Source organism: Oncorhynchus clarkii, chromosome 29 (genome assembly GCF_045791955.1).
Source record: "Oncorhynchus clarkii lewisi isolate Uvic-CL-2024 chromosome 29, UVic_Ocla_1.0, whole genome shotgun sequence".
In the NCBI taxonomy this organism is placed as follows: domain Eukaryota; kingdom Metazoa; phylum Chordata; class Actinopteri; order Salmoniformes; family Salmonidae; genus Oncorhynchus; species Oncorhynchus clarkii.
Window position 1 is genome coordinate 37,640,999 of NC_092175.1, and position 19,928 is coordinate 37,660,926.

General features: G+C 42.6%; 2 protein-coding genes across 3 annotated transcripts; both read left to right on the plus strand.

Moving 5' to 3' along the window:
- The first annotated feature begins 5,633 nt into the window (after window positions 1-5,633).
- Window positions 5,634-11,441, plus strand: LOC139388303 (OVCA2 serine hydrolase domain containing). Of its 2 annotated transcripts, none has more exons than XM_071134902.1 (2): window positions 5,634-5,994; window positions 10,603-11,441. In XM_071134902.1, the coding sequence occupies exons 1-2, from the start codon at window positions 5,826-5,828 to the stop codon at window positions 11,121-11,123; spliced, it is 690 nt and encodes a 229-aa protein (XP_070991003.1). In that variant the 5' UTR covers window positions 5,634-5,825; the 3' UTR covers window positions 11,124-11,441. The 2 variants fall into 2 exon arrangements, with proteins under 2 accessions (XP_070991003.1, XP_070991002.1); XM_071134901.1 differs by having other exon boundaries at window positions 5,643-5,994; window positions 10,600-11,441.
- A 710-nt stretch (window positions 11,442-12,151) lies between these two features.
- Window positions 12,152-17,504, plus strand: LOC139388302 (zinc-binding protein A33-like). The gene is made up of 6 exons (XM_071134900.1): window positions 12,152-13,453; window positions 13,629-13,715; window positions 15,725-15,955; window positions 16,057-16,079; window positions 16,437-16,555; window positions 16,816-17,504. The coding sequence occupies exons 1-6, from the start codon at window positions 13,064-13,066 to the stop codon at window positions 17,370-17,372; spliced, it is 1,407 nt and encodes a 468-aa protein (XP_070991001.1). The 5' UTR covers window positions 12,152-13,063; the 3' UTR covers window positions 17,373-17,504.
- Window positions 17,505-19,928: the final 2,424 nt, after the last annotated feature.

The following is a 19,928-nucleotide window of genomic DNA, read 5'->3' on the forward strand; positions in this document are numbered from 1 at the left end:
AAAGAGAGAGGGAGAAGGAAAGAGAGAGGGAGAAGGAAAGAGAGAGAAGGGAGAAGGGAGAAAGAGAGAGGGAGAAGGAAAGAGAGAGGGAGAAGGAAAGAGAGAGGGAGAGGGAAAGAGAGAGGGAGAAGGAAAGAGAGAGGGAGAGCGAAAGAGAGAGGGAGAAGGAAAGAGAGAGGGAGAAGGAAAGAGAGTGGGAGAAGGAAAGAGAGAGGGAGAAGGAAAGAGAGAGGGAGAAGGAAAGAGAGTGGGAGAAGGAAAGAGAGAGAAGGGAGGGGAAAGAGAGAGGGAGAAGGAAAGAGAGAGAAGGGAGGGGAAAGAGAGAGGGAGAAGGAAGGAGAGTGGGAGAAGGAAAGAGAGAGAAGGGAGGGGAAAGAGAGGGAGAAGGAAAGAGAGAGTTCGAAGGAAATAGAGAGAAGGGAGGGGAAAGAGAGAGGGAGAAGGAAAGAGAGAGGGAGAGCGAAAGAGAGAGGGAGAAGGAAAGAGAGAGGGAGAAGGAAAGAGAGTGGGAGAAGGAAAGAGAGAGGGAGAAGGAAAGAGAGAGGGAGAATGAAAGAGAGTGGGAGAAGGAAAGAGAGAGAAGGGAGGGGAAAGAGAGAGGGAGAAGGAAAGAGAGAGAAGGGAGGGGAAAGAGAGAGGGAGAAGGAAAGAGAGAGAGGGAGAAGGGAGGGAGAGGGAAAGAGAGGGAGAAGGGAGAAGAAGGGAAAGAGAGAGGGAGAAGGAAAGAGAGAGGGAGAGGGAAAGAGAGAGGGAGAGGGAAAGAGAGAGGGAGAGGGAAAGAGAGAGGGAGAAGGAAAGAGAGAGAAGGGAGGGGAAAGAGAGAGGGAGAAGGAAAGAGAGTGGGAGAAGGAAAGAGAGAGAAGGGGGAGGGGAAAGAGAGGGAGAAGGAAAGAGAGAGAGAGAGAGGGAGAAGGAAAGAGAGAGGGAAAGAAAGAGAGAGGGAGAAGGAAAGAGAGAGGGAGAAGGAAAGAGAGAGAAGGGAGGGGAAAGAGAGAGGGAGAAGGAAAGAGAGAGGGAGGGAGAGGGGGAGAAGGAAAGAGAGGGGAGAAGGAAAGAGAGGGAGAAGGAAAGAGAGAGGGAAAGAGAGAGGGAGAAGGAAAGAGAGAGGGAGAAGGAAAGAGAGAGGGAGAAGGAAAGAGAGAGGGAGAAGAAAGAGAGAGAGGGAGGGGAAAGAGAGAGGGAGAAGGAAAGAGAGGGGAGAAGGAAAGAGAGGGGAAAGAAAGAGAGAGAAGGGAGAAAGAGAGAAGAAGAGAGAGAGGGAGAAGGAAAGAGAGAGAAGGGAAAGAGAGAGGGAGAGAGAGAAAGAGAGAGAGGGAGAAGGAAAGAGAGAGGGATAAGAGGGAGAAGAAGGAAAGAGAGAGGGAGAAGGAAAGAGAGAGAAGGGAGGGGAAAGAGAGAGGGAGAAGGAAAGTGAAAAGAGAGTGGGAGAAGGAAATAGAGAGAGGGAGAGGGAAAGAGAGAGGGAGAAGGGAAAGGGAGAGGGAGAAGGAAAGAGAGAGAAGGGAGGGGAAAGAGAGAGGGAGAAGGAAAGAGAGAGGGAGAGGGAAAGAGAGAGGGAGAGGGAAAGAGAGAGGGAGAGGGAAAGGAGAGAGGGAGAAGGAAAGAGAGAGAAGGGAGGGGAAAGAGAGAGGGAGAAGGAAAGAGAGAGTGGGAGAGGAGGAAAGAGAGAGAAGGGAGAGGGAAAGAGAGAGGGAGAAGGAAAGAGAGAGGGAGAAGGAAAGAGAGAGAAGGGAGGGGAAAGAGAGAGAAGGAAAGAGAGAGGGAGAGAGGAGAGAGAGGGAGAGGTGAAAGAGAGAGAGGGAGAGGAAAGAGAGAGGGAGAAGGAAGAGAGAGAGAGGGAGAGGGAAAGAGAGAGGGAGAGGGAAAGAGAGAGGGAGAGGTGAAAGAGAGAGGGAGAGGGAAAGAGAGAGGGAGAGGTGAGAAGGGAGAGGAAAGAGAGAGGGAGAAGGAAAGAGAGAGGGAGAAGGAAAGAGAGAGGGAGAAGGAAAGAGAGAGAAGGGAGGGGAAAGAGAGAGGGAGAAGGAAAGAGAGAGGGAGAAGGAAAGAGAGAGGGAGAAGGAAAGAGAGAGGGAGAAGGAAAGTGAGAGGGAGAAGGAAAGAGAGAGGGAAAGAGAGAGGGAGAAGGAAAGAGAGAGGGAGAAGGAAAGAGAGAGGGAGAAGGAAAGAGAGAGGGAGAAGGAAAGAGAGAGAAGGGAGGGGAAAGAGAGAGGGAGAAGGAAAGAGAGAGGGAGAAGGAAAGAGAGAGGGAGAAGGAAAGAGAGAGAAGGGAGGGGAAAGAGAGAGGGAGAAGGAAAGAGAGAGGGAGAAGGAAAGAGAGAGAAGGGAGGGGAAAGAGAGAGGGAGAAGGAAAGAGAGAGAAGGGAGGGGAAAGAGAGAGGGAGAAGGAAAGAGAGAGGGATAAGGAAAGAGAGAGGGAGAAGGAAAGAGAGAGAAGGGAGGGGAAAGAGAGTGGGAGAAGGAAAGAGAGAGGGAGAAGGAAAGAGAGAGGGAGAAGGAAAGAGAGAGGGAGAAGGAAAGAGAGAGAAGGGAGAGGGAAAGAGAGAGGGAGAAGGAAAGAGAGAGGGAGAAGGAAAGAGAGAGGGAGAAGGAAAGAGAGAGGGAGAAGGAAAGAGAGAGAAGGGAGGGGAAAGAGAGAGGGAGAAGGAAAGAGAGGGAGAAGGAAAGAGAGAGAAGGGAGGGGAAAGAGAGAGGGAGAAGGAAAGAGAGAAAAGGGAGGGGAAAATAAAGAGGGATTGATATTCTCAACCTATCTGGAAGCAATCATGATGAGAGTAACACGCACAAGCTTTCACTACCAAAGAACACGGAGTCCTTGCCCACTTCCAACAAACACATACTCTCTCACACGCACACGAGTAGTCAGAAATCAGTGACAGATATGACAACTTTTCTAGCATGAGGGCTACTTTTTTTTAAAAATCTACAAGTCATGAGCAACAATTTTTTTTCTAGACTGCGCACACTTGAAATATGGCCAAATTCTTTACAATTTGTACACTGCAGTGGTTTGGGGATGCACGCTTTACGGCGTATTTTACACAACCAAGCTTCACATGCGTAGGTATTGGCTCTTTATCAAAAAACAATAGGACCGACACTTTCTTTTTTTCCTCCCCTCACCCAGCGGGTCCGACACCGGGCACCAACCACACCAGGAATTTTCTTCATGTATTCAGCCTGGACGTCGTTAACGACGAGATGACTCCTTTGACGGGAGTGTCACACCCTGACCATAGTTTGCTTTGTATGTTTCTATGTTTGGTTTGGTCAGGGTGTGATCTGAGTGGGCATTCTATGTTGGATGTCTAGTTTGTCTGTTTCTGTGTTTGGCCTGATATGGTTCTCAATCAGAGGCAGGTGTTAGTCATTGTCTCTGCTTGGGAGCCATATTTAGGTAGCCTGTTTTGTCATTGTGGGTTATGGGTGATTGTCTATGTTAGTTGCTTGTGTCAGCACAGTTCTCATTATAGCTTCACGGTCGTTTTATTGTTTTGTAAAGTTTGTATTCAGTGGTCAGTGATTTCTTTAATTAAAAAATCATCATGAACACATACCACGCTGCATTTTGGTCTGCTCCTTACGATGATCGTGACAGGGAGGGATGATCGTGACTCTACTTCGACGTTCAAAACACAACATTTCTGTTGTCCGGATTATTTTGAGGCCCATTGCTATCTTACTCTACTGTTCAGAAATACAATTAATAAAAATAAGACCACTTCTGGTCACTCTGATAGCCTCACACTTTTACAAGCGCATACTTCACACTTTTCGACACCTCAAGCGGGTATCCTACATACAATATGCATCCTTACTCAGCAAATGCATGCCAACAAGCGATTCATTATCATTTACACGTATCCTACACTACAATTTTTGATGTCAATGTCCTTTGATGTACTGGGCAGTGCGCACTAAATCAAATCAAACGTTATTGGTCACATACACATAGTTAGCAGATGTTAATGTGAGTGTAGCGAAATGCTTGTGCTTCTAGTGACAATGGGGGCATGCTCGGTCCTCCTTTTTCTGTAGTCCACAAACATAACATTTGTCTTGCTCACATTGAGGGAGAGGTTGTTATCCTGGCACCACACTGACCTCCCTATAGGCTGTCTCGTTGTCAGTGATCAGGCCTACCACTGTTGTGTCGTCTGCAAACTTAATGTTGTTGGAGTCGTTCTTGGCCATGCAAGTCATGGGTAAACAGTAAACAATGTTTTTTTTGAGCGGGTACCCCTATCATTTATTGCACCACACAGAATGTCCTGTATGTTTTGTAACAGTAAAAGGTGGTCCATTCTACTTTCTATAGTTTACACCCACAGGAGCGTCACTGCTCATTTTGCGGTCGTTAAAGAGTGTCCCATCAGCTTAAATGTGGTACGTTTTTTACACTGGACATCAATATTACAGCAGACGTAAAACTCTGTGTGTTATGTCGCATTCTACTCGGGAGCACGTCTCGCGTACAAATCCATCGAGTTGACACCCAGTGGAGCGTCAATGCTCATTTTATGAACAGTGCAATAAGCCTGTCCAATATGAAAAAAAATATTGCATTTAAGATGATGGGCCACTCTTTAAGGCCTTCAAAAAGAGCAGTAAACTCTGTGAATTTGGAAACTAAAGGTGCTCCTGAGTAAAAATGGACCCCCTTTTACTGGGTGACACAATGTGGAGAAAATTGTGCATGTCCAATATGAACAACATATGAACACTGTGTAATACAAATGGGCTAAATAACCATAGGATTTAAATGTATTTTCTAAAGTTGATTATTATAGTTATAATATTAATATTGTTATTACCTCTTATTAATAGTAGCATAAATAATGTTTTGTTATTTGTATTACTGTTGCTACCATAATAACTATCTAGTAATCATTACCTTTGATATTATTTGTGCAATTAAGGCTATTATTTATTATTTTTTTGTAATATTGTTAAACAAAGTTCTCTAACATTTCCTAATAAAATGGAAGGAATTTCAACAATTAGTATTGTTTTTTACCGTCTTCATTGCGATACTTTTATTTTGAAGTTTACGGGCTTTTGCTATGTCTTACCAGTGAATATCGAAGAGGTGAAGCGAGAGCTTTTTCTACGCCCAAAATCCATCCACGAAAATAAGCCGCCGGAGTGAGAGAGTGTCGAATTTGGTCAACAACATTTTTTATTCCCAATTTGCTACGTGAGGCTTGTTTTATTCGAATAGAAGTTTCGGAATGGTTAGGTTGTTATGGATGCACTGATGTAAGTGGACGCACTTGGGATTTCTGTAACTTTGAAACAAGTTGTGGCTGTCATAGAGATAGAGGACTCATCGTGGATATAACACGTTTTAGCGTGGACGTTGTCATTGAGGGCTTCCACTTTTTTAAAGTAGACATATGGGCTTCCTATGAGTTGGGAGCAATCAGCCAATGAAGTAGTAAATGGACTACTTTAAAATGGAAATAGCCTCAATGGCACGTCCCATACTGTCACAGACGCTTTAATGGCACAGATAGATCTGGCTTTTCAGAGGTTTATCACCTGGCCAATGCAACGATGATTCCTGTGTTAGCTCGGAACTATGCTATGCCTAGGAACCATCAACTTAGCTTCTGTTTCCAACGACCACTATTTTCAGACGGACTTGTACTACCGGTTGAAACAAGTTTTCACTTGACAAGGAAACTAACTCCCAAAATAAATTCAGTCTACAAATCAAAGTGCCATAGTGTGGAGCTAACTTAATTGGTAAAAGTACCAATATTTGTAAGATAATAATGCCTAACCAGTCAGTTTAATTAACTAGCTGTCGTTAACTTCCTGCAAACATGGCGACTGTAACTCGGGCAGCACCGCTCCGGATCCTGTGCATACACGGTTACCGACAGAACAGCGGCTCGTTTCGCGAGAAGACTGGGGCCCTACGGAAGCTCCTGAAGAAGTATGTGGAGCTGGTTTACATGAGTGCGCCTCACCGGGTACCGCAAACAGGCGACGGTGGGTCACATTCTGATCCCCAATAATGACATAACAGTTAACGAGCATTCGGTGACTTTTATTTTTACATCTCATACGCGCATTGCAAGACTGTAGTTTGTTGAGATGGAAAAACGAAGGCATATAACGTACATCTTTCGATGCATTATATACATTCTGTGGTGTTTGGTTTCTGGAGGAAAAAAAAAATCATACTTCTTGACATTTTTAAATGTTTTGTTGTGTTCAATATTGATTGAAGTTGCTTTTTTCTCACCCCTCTACACACACACTACCTCATGACAAAGTGAAAACATGTTTTTATAAAGTTTAGCCAATTTATTGAAAATCAAATACAGGGAACTAATTTACATAAGTTTTCACACCCCTGAGTCAATACTTTAGTGTGTTTCTGGGTAAGTCTCTAAGAGCTTTCCACACACCTGGATTGAGCAACATTTGCCTATTATTATTTTCAAAATTATTAAAGTTCTGTCAAATTGGTTATTGATCATTGCTAGACAAACATTTTCAGGACTCGCCAAAGATTTTCAAGTAGATTTAAGTCAAAACTGTAACTCGGCCGCTCAGGAACATTCACCGGCTTCTTAGTAAGCAACTCCAGTGTAGATTTGGCTTTGTATTTTAGGTTGTCATGCTGCAAGGTGAATTCATCTCCCAGTGTCTGGTGAAAAGCAGACTGAACCAGGTTTTTCTCTAGGATTTTGCCTGTGCTTCCATTCCTTTTATTTTATCCTGAAAAACTCCACAGGTCTTAACCATTACTGAATCACTGAAGCTGGAGACATATCTTCCTCACCAACTTTAAGCATCAGCTGTCAGAGCAGCTTACCGATCACTGCAGCTGTACACAGCCCATCTGTAATTACCCCACCCAACTACCTCATCCCCATATTGTTATTTATTTTTGCTCTTTGCACCCCTCATCATCTGCACATCTATCACTCCAGTGTTAATGCTAAATTGTAATTATTTTTCCACTGTGGCCTATTTATTTCCTTACCTCCCTAATCTTACTACATTTGCACACACCGTATATAGATTTTTCTATTGTGTTTTTGACTACGTTTGTTTATCCCATGTGTAAATCTGTGTTGTTGTTTTTGTCGCACTGCTCTGCTTTATCTTGGCCAGGTCGCAGTTGTAAATGAGAACTTTTTCTTAACTGGCCTACCTGGTTAAATAAAGGTAAAATAAATTACAAGCATACCCATAACATGATACAGCCACCATTATGCTTGAAAATATGGAGAGTGTTATTCCGTAATGTGTTGTTTTGGATTTTCCCCAAACATAGCGCTTTGTATTCAGGACAAAAAGTGTATTGCTTTGCAACCTTTTTTGCAGCATTCCTTTAGAGCCTTGTTGCTAACAGGATGCTTGTTTTGGAATATTTGTATTCTGTACAGGCTTCCTTCTTTTCACTGTCAATTAGGTTAGAATTAGGGATGCACAATATATTGGTGAACATATCGGAATTGGCCGATATTAGCTAAAAATGTCAACATCTGTATCGTCCTGATGTCTAGTTTAACACCGATGTCAAAGCTACCGTGCTTACCTATATAATGTAGGTAGGTACATGACATAATAACGCCACGTAAAATATAGCGCTACACGTGCAACACAGCATTCCTAAACTAGCCCACAATGTCTGCTGTGTGGATCGAGCAGTCAACAAGTCGAGCAGTCATTTGAAAGAGTAAGAACATTTCAGCGAGACAACTCCAAGGCGAAATCCATTAAAGCCAAGATAATGGAATTCATTGCCCTTGACAATCAACAGTTCTCTGTCATGGGTGATGTTGGCTTTCGTCGACTGGACGAGCACCGGTACACACCACTACCAAGTGCGCTATTTTTCAGATGTTGCCCTACTGGAGTTAATAGCAGTGACGCTATTACTGTCTAACTTCACGATATACATACTATGGAATGCCGTTTGGGTCTTTGCGTGTCAAAAAATATACAGTAGCACTGTCAAAGCTGTACAATAAACTCTGCAAACATGAACAATGTGTTTACAATACCGCAGTGGTACTAAAACATAATTTGTTCCAGCGCAACTTCTGGGGTAGCTAGCTTTATCTTGGTACCTAGCTAGCACCAATACAACCAGCCTGAAAACAATGACCAGTAGGAACTGCAGTCATTTTCATTATTCTTAGCAATGATTTTGGAATCCGTGTGAGTAAGTATTAGCTATGTTGCCACTTGTTGTTCGCTTATTGAAATTGAACTTCAGTTCATGAAAATAAATAGCTAGCCAGCTACTTAACCCTGTTGCCCAAAGCTAACGTTATAATCATCCCGCTAGCTTCATCTGGCTAGTAATGCTCGACCGGACTGCATTATGTGTTGTGAAGTTAGCCACAATCAGTATTAGGCATTTTAGTGGAATTTGTGGTTTGCCTTCAAAATAAAAGTATGTAATTGACAGTGATGCAAATGAATACAAATAGTAGAATGATGCCATACTTTTATTTTGAAGGCTAACCGCAAAGTCCACTATTGTGGGTAATCCTTATTGTGGCTAGCTTCACATAGATGGGTCCGAACACCACTAATTAAATAACTGTCTTATAAATGAGGGTTATTTTAGATGATGACACATAGCTATATAGTTAGCTAGCTAACTATATAGCTACTGAAACAGATTATGTTGTGTTATTTGACATGTCAAATAGTGTTATTTGACACGCAAAGACCCTAACCACGTTTCATAGAAATCCAGGTTGAGAATGAAATGACTGAACAAATGAACACCGAAACAGCACTGCAAGAAATAGGTTTTGATTATGTTTTACTGGTAGTGGAGACATACGTAAATGCCAACAAAATAACTTTTTGGTGTGTGTGTAACCTTTATTTAACTAGGCAAGTCGGTTAAGAGGAAATTCTTATTTACAATGGCGGCCCAGACGACACTGGGCCAATTGTGCGCTGCCCTATGGGACTCCCAATCATTGAACCAGGGACTGTAGTGGCAGGGAAAATATTGGATATCTGTGCATTACTAGTTACTATTGTGGCTTAACTACAATGTTGTTGATCCATCCTCAGTTTTCTCCTACCATAGTCATTACACTCTGTAACTGTTTTACAGTCACCATTGGCCTCATGGTGAAATCCCTGAGCGGTTTCCTTCCTCTCTGGCATCTGAGTTAGGAAGGACGCCTGTATCGTTGTAGTGACTGGGTGTATTGATACACCAACCAAAGTGTAATTTTCTACACTGCTGCTATTCTCTTATCTATGCGTAATCACTTTAATAGCTCTACCTACATGTACATATTACCTCAGTACATTGTTATTTACTGCTGCTCTTTAACTATTTGTTATTCTTATCTCTTACTTTTTGGGGGGGTATTTTCTTAACTGCATTGCTGGTTAAGGGCTTGTAAGTAAGCATTTCAATGTAAGGTTGTATTCGGCGCATGTGACAAATAACAATGAATTTGAATGAATAACTTCACCATTATCAATGGGATTTTCAATATCTTTTTAAATTTATTTTTTACCCGTCTACCAATAGGTGCCCTTCTTTGCGTGGTCTTTGTGGTTGAATCTGAGTTTGAAATGTACTGCTCGACTGAGGGACCTTACAGATAATCTTGATAATGTTTACATTTGAGTCATTTAGCGACTTGCAGTAGTGAGTGCATACCTTTTTGTACAGGTCGCCCGTGGGAATCGAACCCACAACCCTGGCGTTGCAATCGCCAACTGAGTCGCATGTGATAAGAGATGAGGTAGTCATTCAATCATGTTCAACACTATTATTGCACGTATCCAACATATGTGACATTTTTACTCCTGAACTTATTGACTCAATATGTTTCCACTTTAACATTATGGGGTATTGTGTAGGCCAGTGACAATAAATAAATAAAAAACTTAAATCAATTTTAAATTAAATCTGTTACACAACAACATTTAGTCAAGGGGTATGAATAGTTTCTGAAAGCACACTGAGTAAACCAAACATTAGGAACACCTTCCTAATATTGAGTTGCACCCCCCCATTTGCCCTCAGAACAGCCTCAATTAATCAGGGGGACGGACTCTACAAGGAGTGGAAAGCATTCTACGGGGATGCTGGCCCATGTGGACTCCAATGCTTCCCAAAGTTGTGTCAAGTTGCCTTGATGTCCTTTGGGTGGTGGACCATTCTTGATACACACGGGAAACTGTTGAGCGTGAAAAACGCAGCATCTATTGTCTTGCCCATTCACCCTCTGAACAGCACACACACACTGTCTCAATTCTTCTTTAACCCGTCTCCTCCCCTTCATCTAAACTGATTTGAAGTGTATTTAACAAGTGACATCAATAAGGGATCATAGCTTTCACCTGGATTCACTGGTCAATCTATGTCATGGAAAGAGCTGGTGTTCTTAATGTTTGGATACTCCGTGAACATTCTGACTGAACAGTGCTGTGAGGATAGGGATTGTTGCGTTACCAACCTTTGCTTTTTGACTGGTACCTATCAGGGTGATCACATACAGATTTCAACTAAATGCAATATCAACTTAGTTTAATACTCTCTTTCTCGCCCTTCTACCTCTCTCTTTTTTCTCTCTCTCTTCTCTCTGACTCCAGCAGCCCAAGGGAAGGAGAATGAAGTGGGCCCTGGAGGTGACGAGGCCCCCAGGGGATGGTGGTTCTCTGACACCCAGGCTCGGAGCTTTGACGCCGGGCAGCAGTGTCAGGCGAGCCTGGGGCTTGAGGAGAGTGTGGAGGCTGTGAGGACAGCAGTGAAGGACCTGGGCCCGTTTGACGGTGTGCTGGGGTTCAGCCAGGGCGCTGCTCTAGTTGCCATGCTCTGTTCTATACAGGAGCAGAATCTAGAACCACAATTCCAGTTCCGCTTCGCTATCCTGGTGGCCGGGTTCCGGAGTGCTTGTTTGGAACACCAGGGGTTCTACGGCAGCCCTGCTCCTCTCGCCATCCCGTCCCTGCACGTCTTCGGACAGGAAGACCAGGTCATTTCTGATAGGATGAGCCGGGAGCTCCTTCCCCTGTTCCAGGAGCCTCAGGTGCTAACTCATCCTGGTGGCCATTTTGTGCCAGCGGCCTCGGCACACAGACAGACCTATCAGGAGTTTCTCAAGAGGTTTCAGTAGGGGAAGGAGAAGCATGGAAACTATTCCATCCTAGAAGTTTCAGAGGAGGTAAATGTCTGAAAATGGAGAGCATAACTTCATGTGAATGTTGCTCATCCAAAGACGGCAAGTAACGAAAATGTTGATTTAAGTTAACACAGTTATCTTGTGTATCCAGAAATTGTAAAAATATTTTATTGGAAAGTGTCTTTAATTTTCATACAATGTTAGTAAGGCTACCACAGTAACAAAATGACTCCATAACAATTCTATTGTCATTCTCAGGGGGGGGGGTATAACATTTTTGTTGAAAAATAAATTCCAATAAGCATTGACATTTATTTTGCCTGATTGTGTTGCATTCTATGACAAGATTCTTGATTTCAAACTAAAGTGTACTATACCTGTTGCATTGTGACAAATAACATTTGATTCATTGACGTCTCACAGTAAAGACTGATGCCAGTTGATGTTATAACTGTCTTGTGGGTTGACAGAAATACTTTCCCATAAACCTTCTCAAGTAAATGTTAACTGCAAAGTTGTCTTACCAGCTGGACGTATATAATAAGTATATCATCTGTTTCCATTATTTGTTATTTGCAAACTTTGCTATGAAATGAGCAGCAGCAGTACAGAACCATCACTAGACCTGCACATTAGATGGAAAATTCCTCACTTGCTAGATGCACAATTAAAGGGGAATTAGTCCAAAATCTAAAAGTGTTATTTTTCTTCCATGGTCTTCTGATGTGATTTAAGCATTGACATTGACTCAGGACATCCAATTGTGCTGTTTATCTACAAACAATTGGTATTTGAGAGTGAAAACCCCCCCAAAATCTAAAAACAGAAAAAATAAAATTGGGGGAAAATATTCAACATCATTTGGGGAAGAAATCACATTTTATAGAGCCCCCACTTAGTTGTTTATTAACCATTATTTTAGCAGGTATAATGACAGAAAACAGTGCACCACTGTCTTGTACACTTTAAGGACCCAGGGAAGCAGAGAAGAATGTGCCTATTTGAAGACGAACGAGTTCACGGAAGAACCGTATGTAGAAGGACAGTTGCAGTTGTGGTGGGGATCATCATCCTGAGTTCATGGAGTGCCCTGTAAGGGTGAAATTGAGGAGGCAAACGTTAACGCGGTCAATTGAATCTCCTATGCCGAGGCGATTAAAATATTTGAGAAAACAAGTGATGCTAGTGAAGATATGGTGGTGGATACACCACAGCCTGTAGTAAATGTTTGCCGCCAGACAAAAAATACCATGCGTGTTAAAAAGTTGTATTTTGTTGCGTTCATTGCCACAGTTATAAACTGTACAGCACAAATCTCAAAGAGGTCGAAGAAACTGGACATTATTGTGGCTGTGGCAGAAACGTTTTTGAAAATGAAGACCTACAAGGAGTACTGGCGTCGGAAAACCCGCACTCCCAGGTTCAACTGGAGCCTGTGTATGGATCAGATCTGTTTTATTTGTTTTTAACATACATTTTTTGTTGTTTTTGGAAGGTACGTTTTTTTGAGTGAATCATGTTTCTATCCCGCATAGTAGATAGCGGGATGTGTGATCGTCAATATACCGTAGAAGAAAAAGTCTTATTCTGAAGGATTCCAAAAATCCGTGAACCGGAAGTACTTAGTTATTCTTGCATGCGTCACGGCAGTATGAGATAACACTCCTATCGTTTGTTTGCTTATGGCCATAACATTATAGAAGAAGAGTCACAATAACAACACAGCTTACTTGCCTTCACAGCAAAGAAGTTCACTTTATTGTATTACTCAATGCGTTGCAAGTGTAAGCTACATGTGTTATAAACAATACGTCAAGAAACAATAACGAAGCAGCAAGTAAGTGCTTGTTTGAGTTAGCAGCGAAACTCACGTGAAGGTTTGCCAGGACGGTTGTTCTTTTTCCCGAAGGAAGACGTGGGATTTGAGGGGGGAAATGGCCACCACATCTTCTCTTCCAGAGGAGGACCTCACTTGTCCCGTATGCCGAGACATCTTCAGAGACCCAGTCATCCTGTTGTGTAGCCACAGCTTCTGTAAAGACTGTATACATGGCTACTGGAGGGAGAGAGAAGTGAAGGAATGTCCAGTTTGTAGGAAAAGATCAAAACTCAGTGATGCACCCCTCAACCGGGCTTTGAAGAACCTCTGTGAGGCCTACTCAAAGGAGAAAGCATCTGCAGGTGTCCTCTGCAGTCTGCATGGGGAGAAATACAAACTTTTCTGTCGTGACCACGGACAACCTGCTTGCCTGGTGTGCCAGACTTCTGAGTTACACACAAACCACAAGTTCTGCCCCATGGACGAAGCTGCCAAAGAATATAAGGTGAGTGAGAAATAAAAACTGTGTGGCAATAGAATAAATGCCTGTTACATTTAGCTTTTTCCTACAACAAGCAACAATTACTGAACACCACTGCTTAGTGTAGGTGCTGATGCCCTTTAGAGAAAATGTTCTCTCAGTAACCTGATATATTTAAAATGTTACCGTTTCATTCCAGGAGTCTGTGCTGAAGCTCCTACAGAACAAACTGGAGGTCCTTGAGGCAGACAGTCGAAATTGTGTTCAAACGGTAGATACTATCACGGTAAGAGCTGGGAGGCAGATACTATCACGGTAAGAGTGACAAGGTACAAATCTGTCGTTCTGCCCCTGAACAGGCAGTTAACCTACTGTTCCTAGGCCGTTATTGAAAATAAGAATTTGTTCTTAACTGACTTGCCTGGTTAAATAAAGGTCAAATAAAAAAATAACTGAATAACTGACTTTCTGTGCAACGGTCAGACAGGCTTCCTGTGTAGATTAAGACACCGCAGAGCCAGGCCTCCCGAGTGGCATAGCGGTCTAAGGCGTCACTACAGACCCGGGGTCGATCCCAGGCTGTGTCACAACCAATTTATTTCAGCTTTTATTACTTTCATCATATTCCCAGTGGGTCAGAAGTTTACATACACTCAATTAGTATTTGGTAGCATTGCCTTTAAATTGTTTAACTTGGGTCAAATGTTTTGGGTAACTTCCACAAGTTTCCCACAATTAGTTAGGTGAACTTTGGCCCATTCCTCCTGACAGAGCTGGTGTAACTGAGTCAGGTTTGTAGGCCTCCTTGCTTGCACGCACTTTTTCAGTTCTGCCCACACATTTTCTATGGGATTTATGTTAGGGCTTTGTGATGGCCACTCCAATACCTTGACTTTGTTGTCCTTAAGTCATTTTGCCACAACTTTGGAAGTATGCTTGGGGTCATTGTCCATTTGGAAGACCGACTTGCGACCAAGCTTTAACTTAACCAACTGATGTTTTGAGATGTTGCTTCAATATATCCACCAAACTTTCCTGCTTCATGAAGCCATCTATTTTGTGAAGTGCACCACTCCCTCCTGTAGCAAAGCACCCCCACAACATGATGCTGCCTCCCATGTGCTTCACGGTTGGGATGGGTGTTCTTCGGCTTGCAAGCCTCCCACTTTTTCCTCCAAACATAAAGATGGTCATCATGGCCAAACAGTTCTATTTTTGTTTCATCAGACCAGAGGACATTTCTCCAAAAAGTATGATCTTTGTCCCCATGTGCAGTTGCAAACCGTAGTCTGGCTTTTTTTATGGCGGTTTGGAGCTATGGCTTCTTCCTTGTGAGCGGCCTTTCGGGTTATGTCGATATAGGACTTGTTTTACTTTTTTACATTTGTTTTCTGAGGTCTTGGCTGATTTCTTTTGATTTTCATATGATGTCAAGCAAAGAGGCATCCAAGTTTGAAGGTAGGCCTTGAAATACATCCACAGGTACACCGCCAATTGATTCAAATTATGTCAATTAGCCTATCAGAAACTTTTAATGACATGATTTTCTGGAGTTTTCCAAGCTGTTTAAAGGCAGTAAACATAGGGTATGTAAACTTCTGACCCACTGGAATTGTGATAGTGAAAAGATCTGTCTGTAAGCAATTGTTGGAAAAATAACTTGTTATACACAGTGGATGTCCTAACCGACATGCCCAAACTATAGTTTGTTAACAAGAAAATTGTGAAGTGTTTGAAAAACGAGTTTTAATGACTCCAAAATTAGTGAATGAAAACCTCCAACTTCAAGTGTGCGTGTATATATTCCTGTTACCAGTCACTATTCAGCCCTGTTTACATGTATATCCCACCAGTCTACCAGTATGTATACACAACCACTCCAGTTCCCCTGAACATTGAATAAGGTACTGACCTGTATATACTTGCATTCTTGTTTCTTTAACTCGCATATCTAATCATCTTCATTATTATCTATTAGTATTTTATGTATTATCTATTTAAATTATCTAAATTATTTATCTCCATATCTGTATTTTTATTATTAGCATCTAAATTATTATCGTTATTATTTATATTATTAGCATCTAAATTATTATCTTTATTTATATTATTAGTATCTAAATTGTCTTATCTATTTTATTAGTAGTTTTATATTAGTATCTAAATTATTATTATCATCATCACTGCAGAGCTCTCAGGGTACGAATTTCATTGTGCTGTATAACACCTGTTGTATCCTGTGCACATGGTGAATAAACTTTAAAACTCATTCAAGCTCTGGATGTTTGTCTTCAGAGCCAGGCCCTGTCCACAGAGAGGAAAATAAGGGAACAGTTTGAGGAGCTTCACCAGTTTCTACGGAATGAAACGGTAGTCAGGATAGCTGCCCTGAAGCAGGACGAAGACAACAAGAGTCAAATGATGATGAGGAAGATTGAGGAGATGAACAGAGAGATATCGTCCCTTTCTGACACCATCCAAACCCTAGAGGAAGAGCTAGGGGCTGAAAACATTTCTTTGCTACAGGTAAGAAACAAAAAAGAATGATCTCCCTCTGTTTTAAGTAGAGATGAAACGTCTACATCTTGATAATGTCATGTCTAATCTGACACTTTGTTCTCCTGCAGGACTACGAGGTCATCAAGAAAAGGTAAGGGATCTTCCTCTTGTTTCTATCCTCTCTGTGGTTCTGAACCCAACCCTACAGCAGCACTGACTACCTCTAACCTGTACCCCCGCTCACTGACTCGGTACCGGTACCCCATGTACATAGCCTCGTTATTGTTACTTTTTGTTTTTTACTTTAGTTTATTTGGTAAATATTTTCTTAACTCTTATTGAACACCACTGTTGGTTAAGGGCTTGTATTCAGCATTTCATGGTAAAGTCTTCACCTGTTGTATTCGGTGCACTTGACAAATAAAGTTTGATTTGATTTCATGTTCTCTCCCCTCTGTGGTTCTGAACCCAACCCTACAGCAGCACTGACTCCTTAATGTTCTCCCAGAGTTCAGTGCATATTGCCAGATCCAGAGAGGGTTTCAGGGGCGCTGATTGATGTGGCCAGACACCTTGGCAACCTGCAGTTCAGAGTCTGGGAGAACATGCAGGAAATTGTTGAGTACAGTGAGTACCATTTTATGATGATAATAATACATACATAGGACTTATATAGAGCTTTTCAAGGACCCAAAGACGCTTTACAATTGTATAGAATAACATATACAAGGTAAAACAACAAATAAACAATCACACTTATTTCAATATGTGTAAATCACGGGACTCAACATTGAAGGGGAAAAAAAGTCATCTGTTTTGTATAAACATGACCTGCTCCTACTACTACGAGTTCCCACTTTAAAATAATCTGTATTCTCTCCTCTCAGCTCCTGTGATTCTGGATCCCAACACTGCTCACCCAGATCTCATCCTGTCTGGTGACCTGACCAGCTTCACATGCAGACTCGGTGATGACCAACAGCAGCTTCCTGACAACCCAGAGAGGTTTAAACACCGCTATGCTGTCCTGGGCTCCGAGGGCTTTAGCTCGGGAACACACAGTTGGGACATAGAGGTTGGGGACAGCAAAGAGTGGGCAGTAGGTGTAGCCATAGAGTCTTGCGATAGGAAGGAGACGTCTCGGTGGCATATTAGTGGAGTCTGGTATGTACTCTCAAGAGAAGGGAGTGACTATATTGACCAAGTGTCACCGAATGCATGTTACTGTCTTGAACCCTTTAAAGTGAAACCCCAGAGGATCCGAGTGCAGCTGGACTGGGACAAAGAAACGCTGTCACTTTCTGATCCTGTCAATAACCAACGCATTGGGTGTTTCTTCAAAAACACTCAAATATTTTCACTGAGTTTCACTGAGAGAATTTTTCCGTTCCTCAGTGGGGACTATGTCAGGGTTATGCCAGTGAAGGCCTCTGTAACAGTATAGCACAGTTAGAGCTGATAATTACACAAGTCGGGGTTCCTGTGAAAACAAAACTACAAGCTAAAAGGCAATGGACACAAACGATTGCTGTGGGAACATTGTTGACCAATTTCAAAATGCATTAATTGAAACGAATCAGTTTGTTCATTTTAATGTGTCTTAATATCAGTAAACCCTTGTCTGATAGACATGAGAACTGCAGGTTTAGTTCTGTTTGCTGTTTTTCAGTGATTGTGCCTGCTGCTGAATCTCATTCAACATCGACTTAATGGGACAGATTTGGAATATATCGGGGGGGGGGGGGGGGGTTCCATTTTGAATGCCAGGTGTACTGAACACAGATATCCTCGTTGGCCTTTTGAACAGTTTGTCTAGGGAAATGTTACTGTTGTTCAGTTAATCTTCTAGTGAAGTATCCGCTAACCAAGTATGATACAGCAATCTGTCAGTCAATGACATGCATTAATTAGTTGATGCAACACTACCTTTGACTCAGCCTGGCTGTGACTGAGATCCCACTCCCCCTCTCTCTCCCACTTCCTCTCCAAAGATCTGACTCCCTCTCACTTCCTGAATTCATCCTTCTGGTTTTTTTATTTATTGTTTCGTTATTTAGCCTTTTTAAGCGCTTTGAGGTTTCTTCTCTATCAGTAATGGTCTTCCTGTCTGTGAAGTGTGCTTCTCCATTCTAGTGTAATTCTATGTAATGTAAGTTGAGTAATTGCTGCTGTGTTTAATACCATGGTCATGTTTTACAGCCTCTCTCATGTATTAAGTCAGTTTTCATTTTATACATCAAATTACATTTAAATCTGTGTGTCTGACATTACATTTCAGTCATCCTCATCCAGAGAGACTTACAGTAGTGAATGAATCATTATTCAAACTTTTTTTTTGTGCTGGTCCTCTGGGAATCGAAGCCCCCCCAACCCTGGCGTGACAAGTGCCCTGCTTTACCAACGGAGCCAAATGGGACTTCCAGATTTAAATCTAACGGTGTGTTGTGCTCAATGGGTCGGTGTCCCGGGCACAGATTAACCCTAGTCCTGGACTAAAACGCTCTTTCAGTGAAGAATCTCCATGGAGAATGACTTTTAGTCCTGGTCTAGGTTTAACCTGTGTCTGGGAAACCAGCCCTTTAGAACGGTATAACGGCAGCAGTAGTGGAGTACTGAGATCAGTTCATACAGACAGTAGTAGTGGAGGACTGAGATCAGTTCATACAGACAGGCAGCAGTGGAGGACTGAGATCAGTTCATACAGACATGTAGTAGTGGAGGACTGAGATCAGTTCATACAGACAGGCAGTAGTAGTGGAGGACTGAGATCAGTTCATACAGACAGGCAGTAGTAGTGGAGGACTGAGTTCAGTTCAGACAGGCAGGCAGTAGTAGTAGAGGACTGAGTTCAGTTCATACAGACAGGCAGCAGTAGTGGAGGACTGAGATCAGTTCATACAGACAGGCAGCAGTGGAGGACTGAGATCAGTTCATACAGACATGTAGTAGTGGAGGACTGAGTTCAGTTCATACAGACAGGCAGTAGTAGTGGAGGACTGAGATCAGTTCATACAGACAGGCAGTAGTAGTGGAGGACTGAGTTCAGTTCATACAGACAGGCAGTAGTAGTAGAGGACTGAGTTCAGTTCATACAGACAGGCAGTAGTAGTAGAGGACTGAGTTCAGTTCATACAGACAGGCAGCAGTAGTGGAGGACTGAGTTCAGTTCATACAGACAGGCAGCAGTGGAGGACTGAGATCAGTTCATACAGACATGTAGTAGTGGTGGACTGAGATCAGTTCATACAGACATGTAGTAGTGGAGGACTGAGTTCAGTTCATACAGACAGTAGTAATAGTAGAGGACTGAGATCAGTTCATACAGACAGGCAGCAGTGGAGGACTGAGATCAGTTCATACAGACAGGCAGCAGTGGAGGACTGAGATCAGTTCATACAGACATGTAGTAGTAGAGGACTGAGATCAGTTCATACAGACATGTAGTAGTGGAGGACTGAGTTCAGTTCATACAGACAGGCAGTAGTAGTGGAGGACTGAGTTCAGTTCAGACAGGCAGTAGTAGTAGAGGACTGAGTTCAGTTCAGACAGGCAGTAGTAGTGGAAGACTGAGTTCAGTTCATACAGACAGGCAGTAGTAGTGGAGGCCTGAGTTCAGTTCACACAGACATGTAGTAGTGGAGGACTGAGTTCAGTTCATACAGACAGGCAGTAGTAGTGGAGGACTGAGTTCAGTTCATACAGACAGGCTGTAGTAGTGGAGGACTGAGTTCAGTTCATACAGACAGGCAGTAGTAGTGGAGGACTGAGTTCAGTTCATACAGACATGTAGTAGTGGAGGACTGAGTTCAGTTCATACAGATAGGCAGTAGTAGTGGAGGACTGAGTTCAGTTCATACAGACAGGCAGTAGTAGTAGAGGACTGAGTTCAGTTCATACAGACATGTAGTAGTGGAGGACTGAGTTCAGTTCATACAGACAGGCAGTAGTAGTGGAGGACTGAGATCAGTTCATACAGACAGTAGTAGTGGAGGACTGAGTT

Bases quoted from the DNA above. Each gene is read 5' to 3' on its own strand.
- LOC139388303 (XM_071134901.1), top strand. From the start codon at position 5,826: ATGGCGACTGTAACTCGGGCAGCACCGCTCCGGATCCTGTGCATACAC. The intron at 5,995-10,599 runs GTGGGTCACATT...CTCTGACTCCAG, and splicing joins GGTACCGCAAACAGGCGACG to CAGCCCAAGGGAAGGAGAAT.
- LOC139388302 (XM_071134900.1), top strand. From the start codon at position 13,064: ATGGCCACCACATCTTCTCTTCCAGAGGAGGACCTCACTTGTCCCGTA. The intron at 13,454-13,628 runs GTGAGTGAGAAA...GTTTCATTCCAG, and splicing joins AAGCTGCCAAAGAATATAAG to GAGTCTGTGCTGAAGCTCCT. The intron at 16,556-16,815 runs GTGAGTACCATT...CTCTCCTCTCAG, and splicing joins GCAGGAAATTGTTGAGTACA to CTCCTGTGATTCTGGATCCC.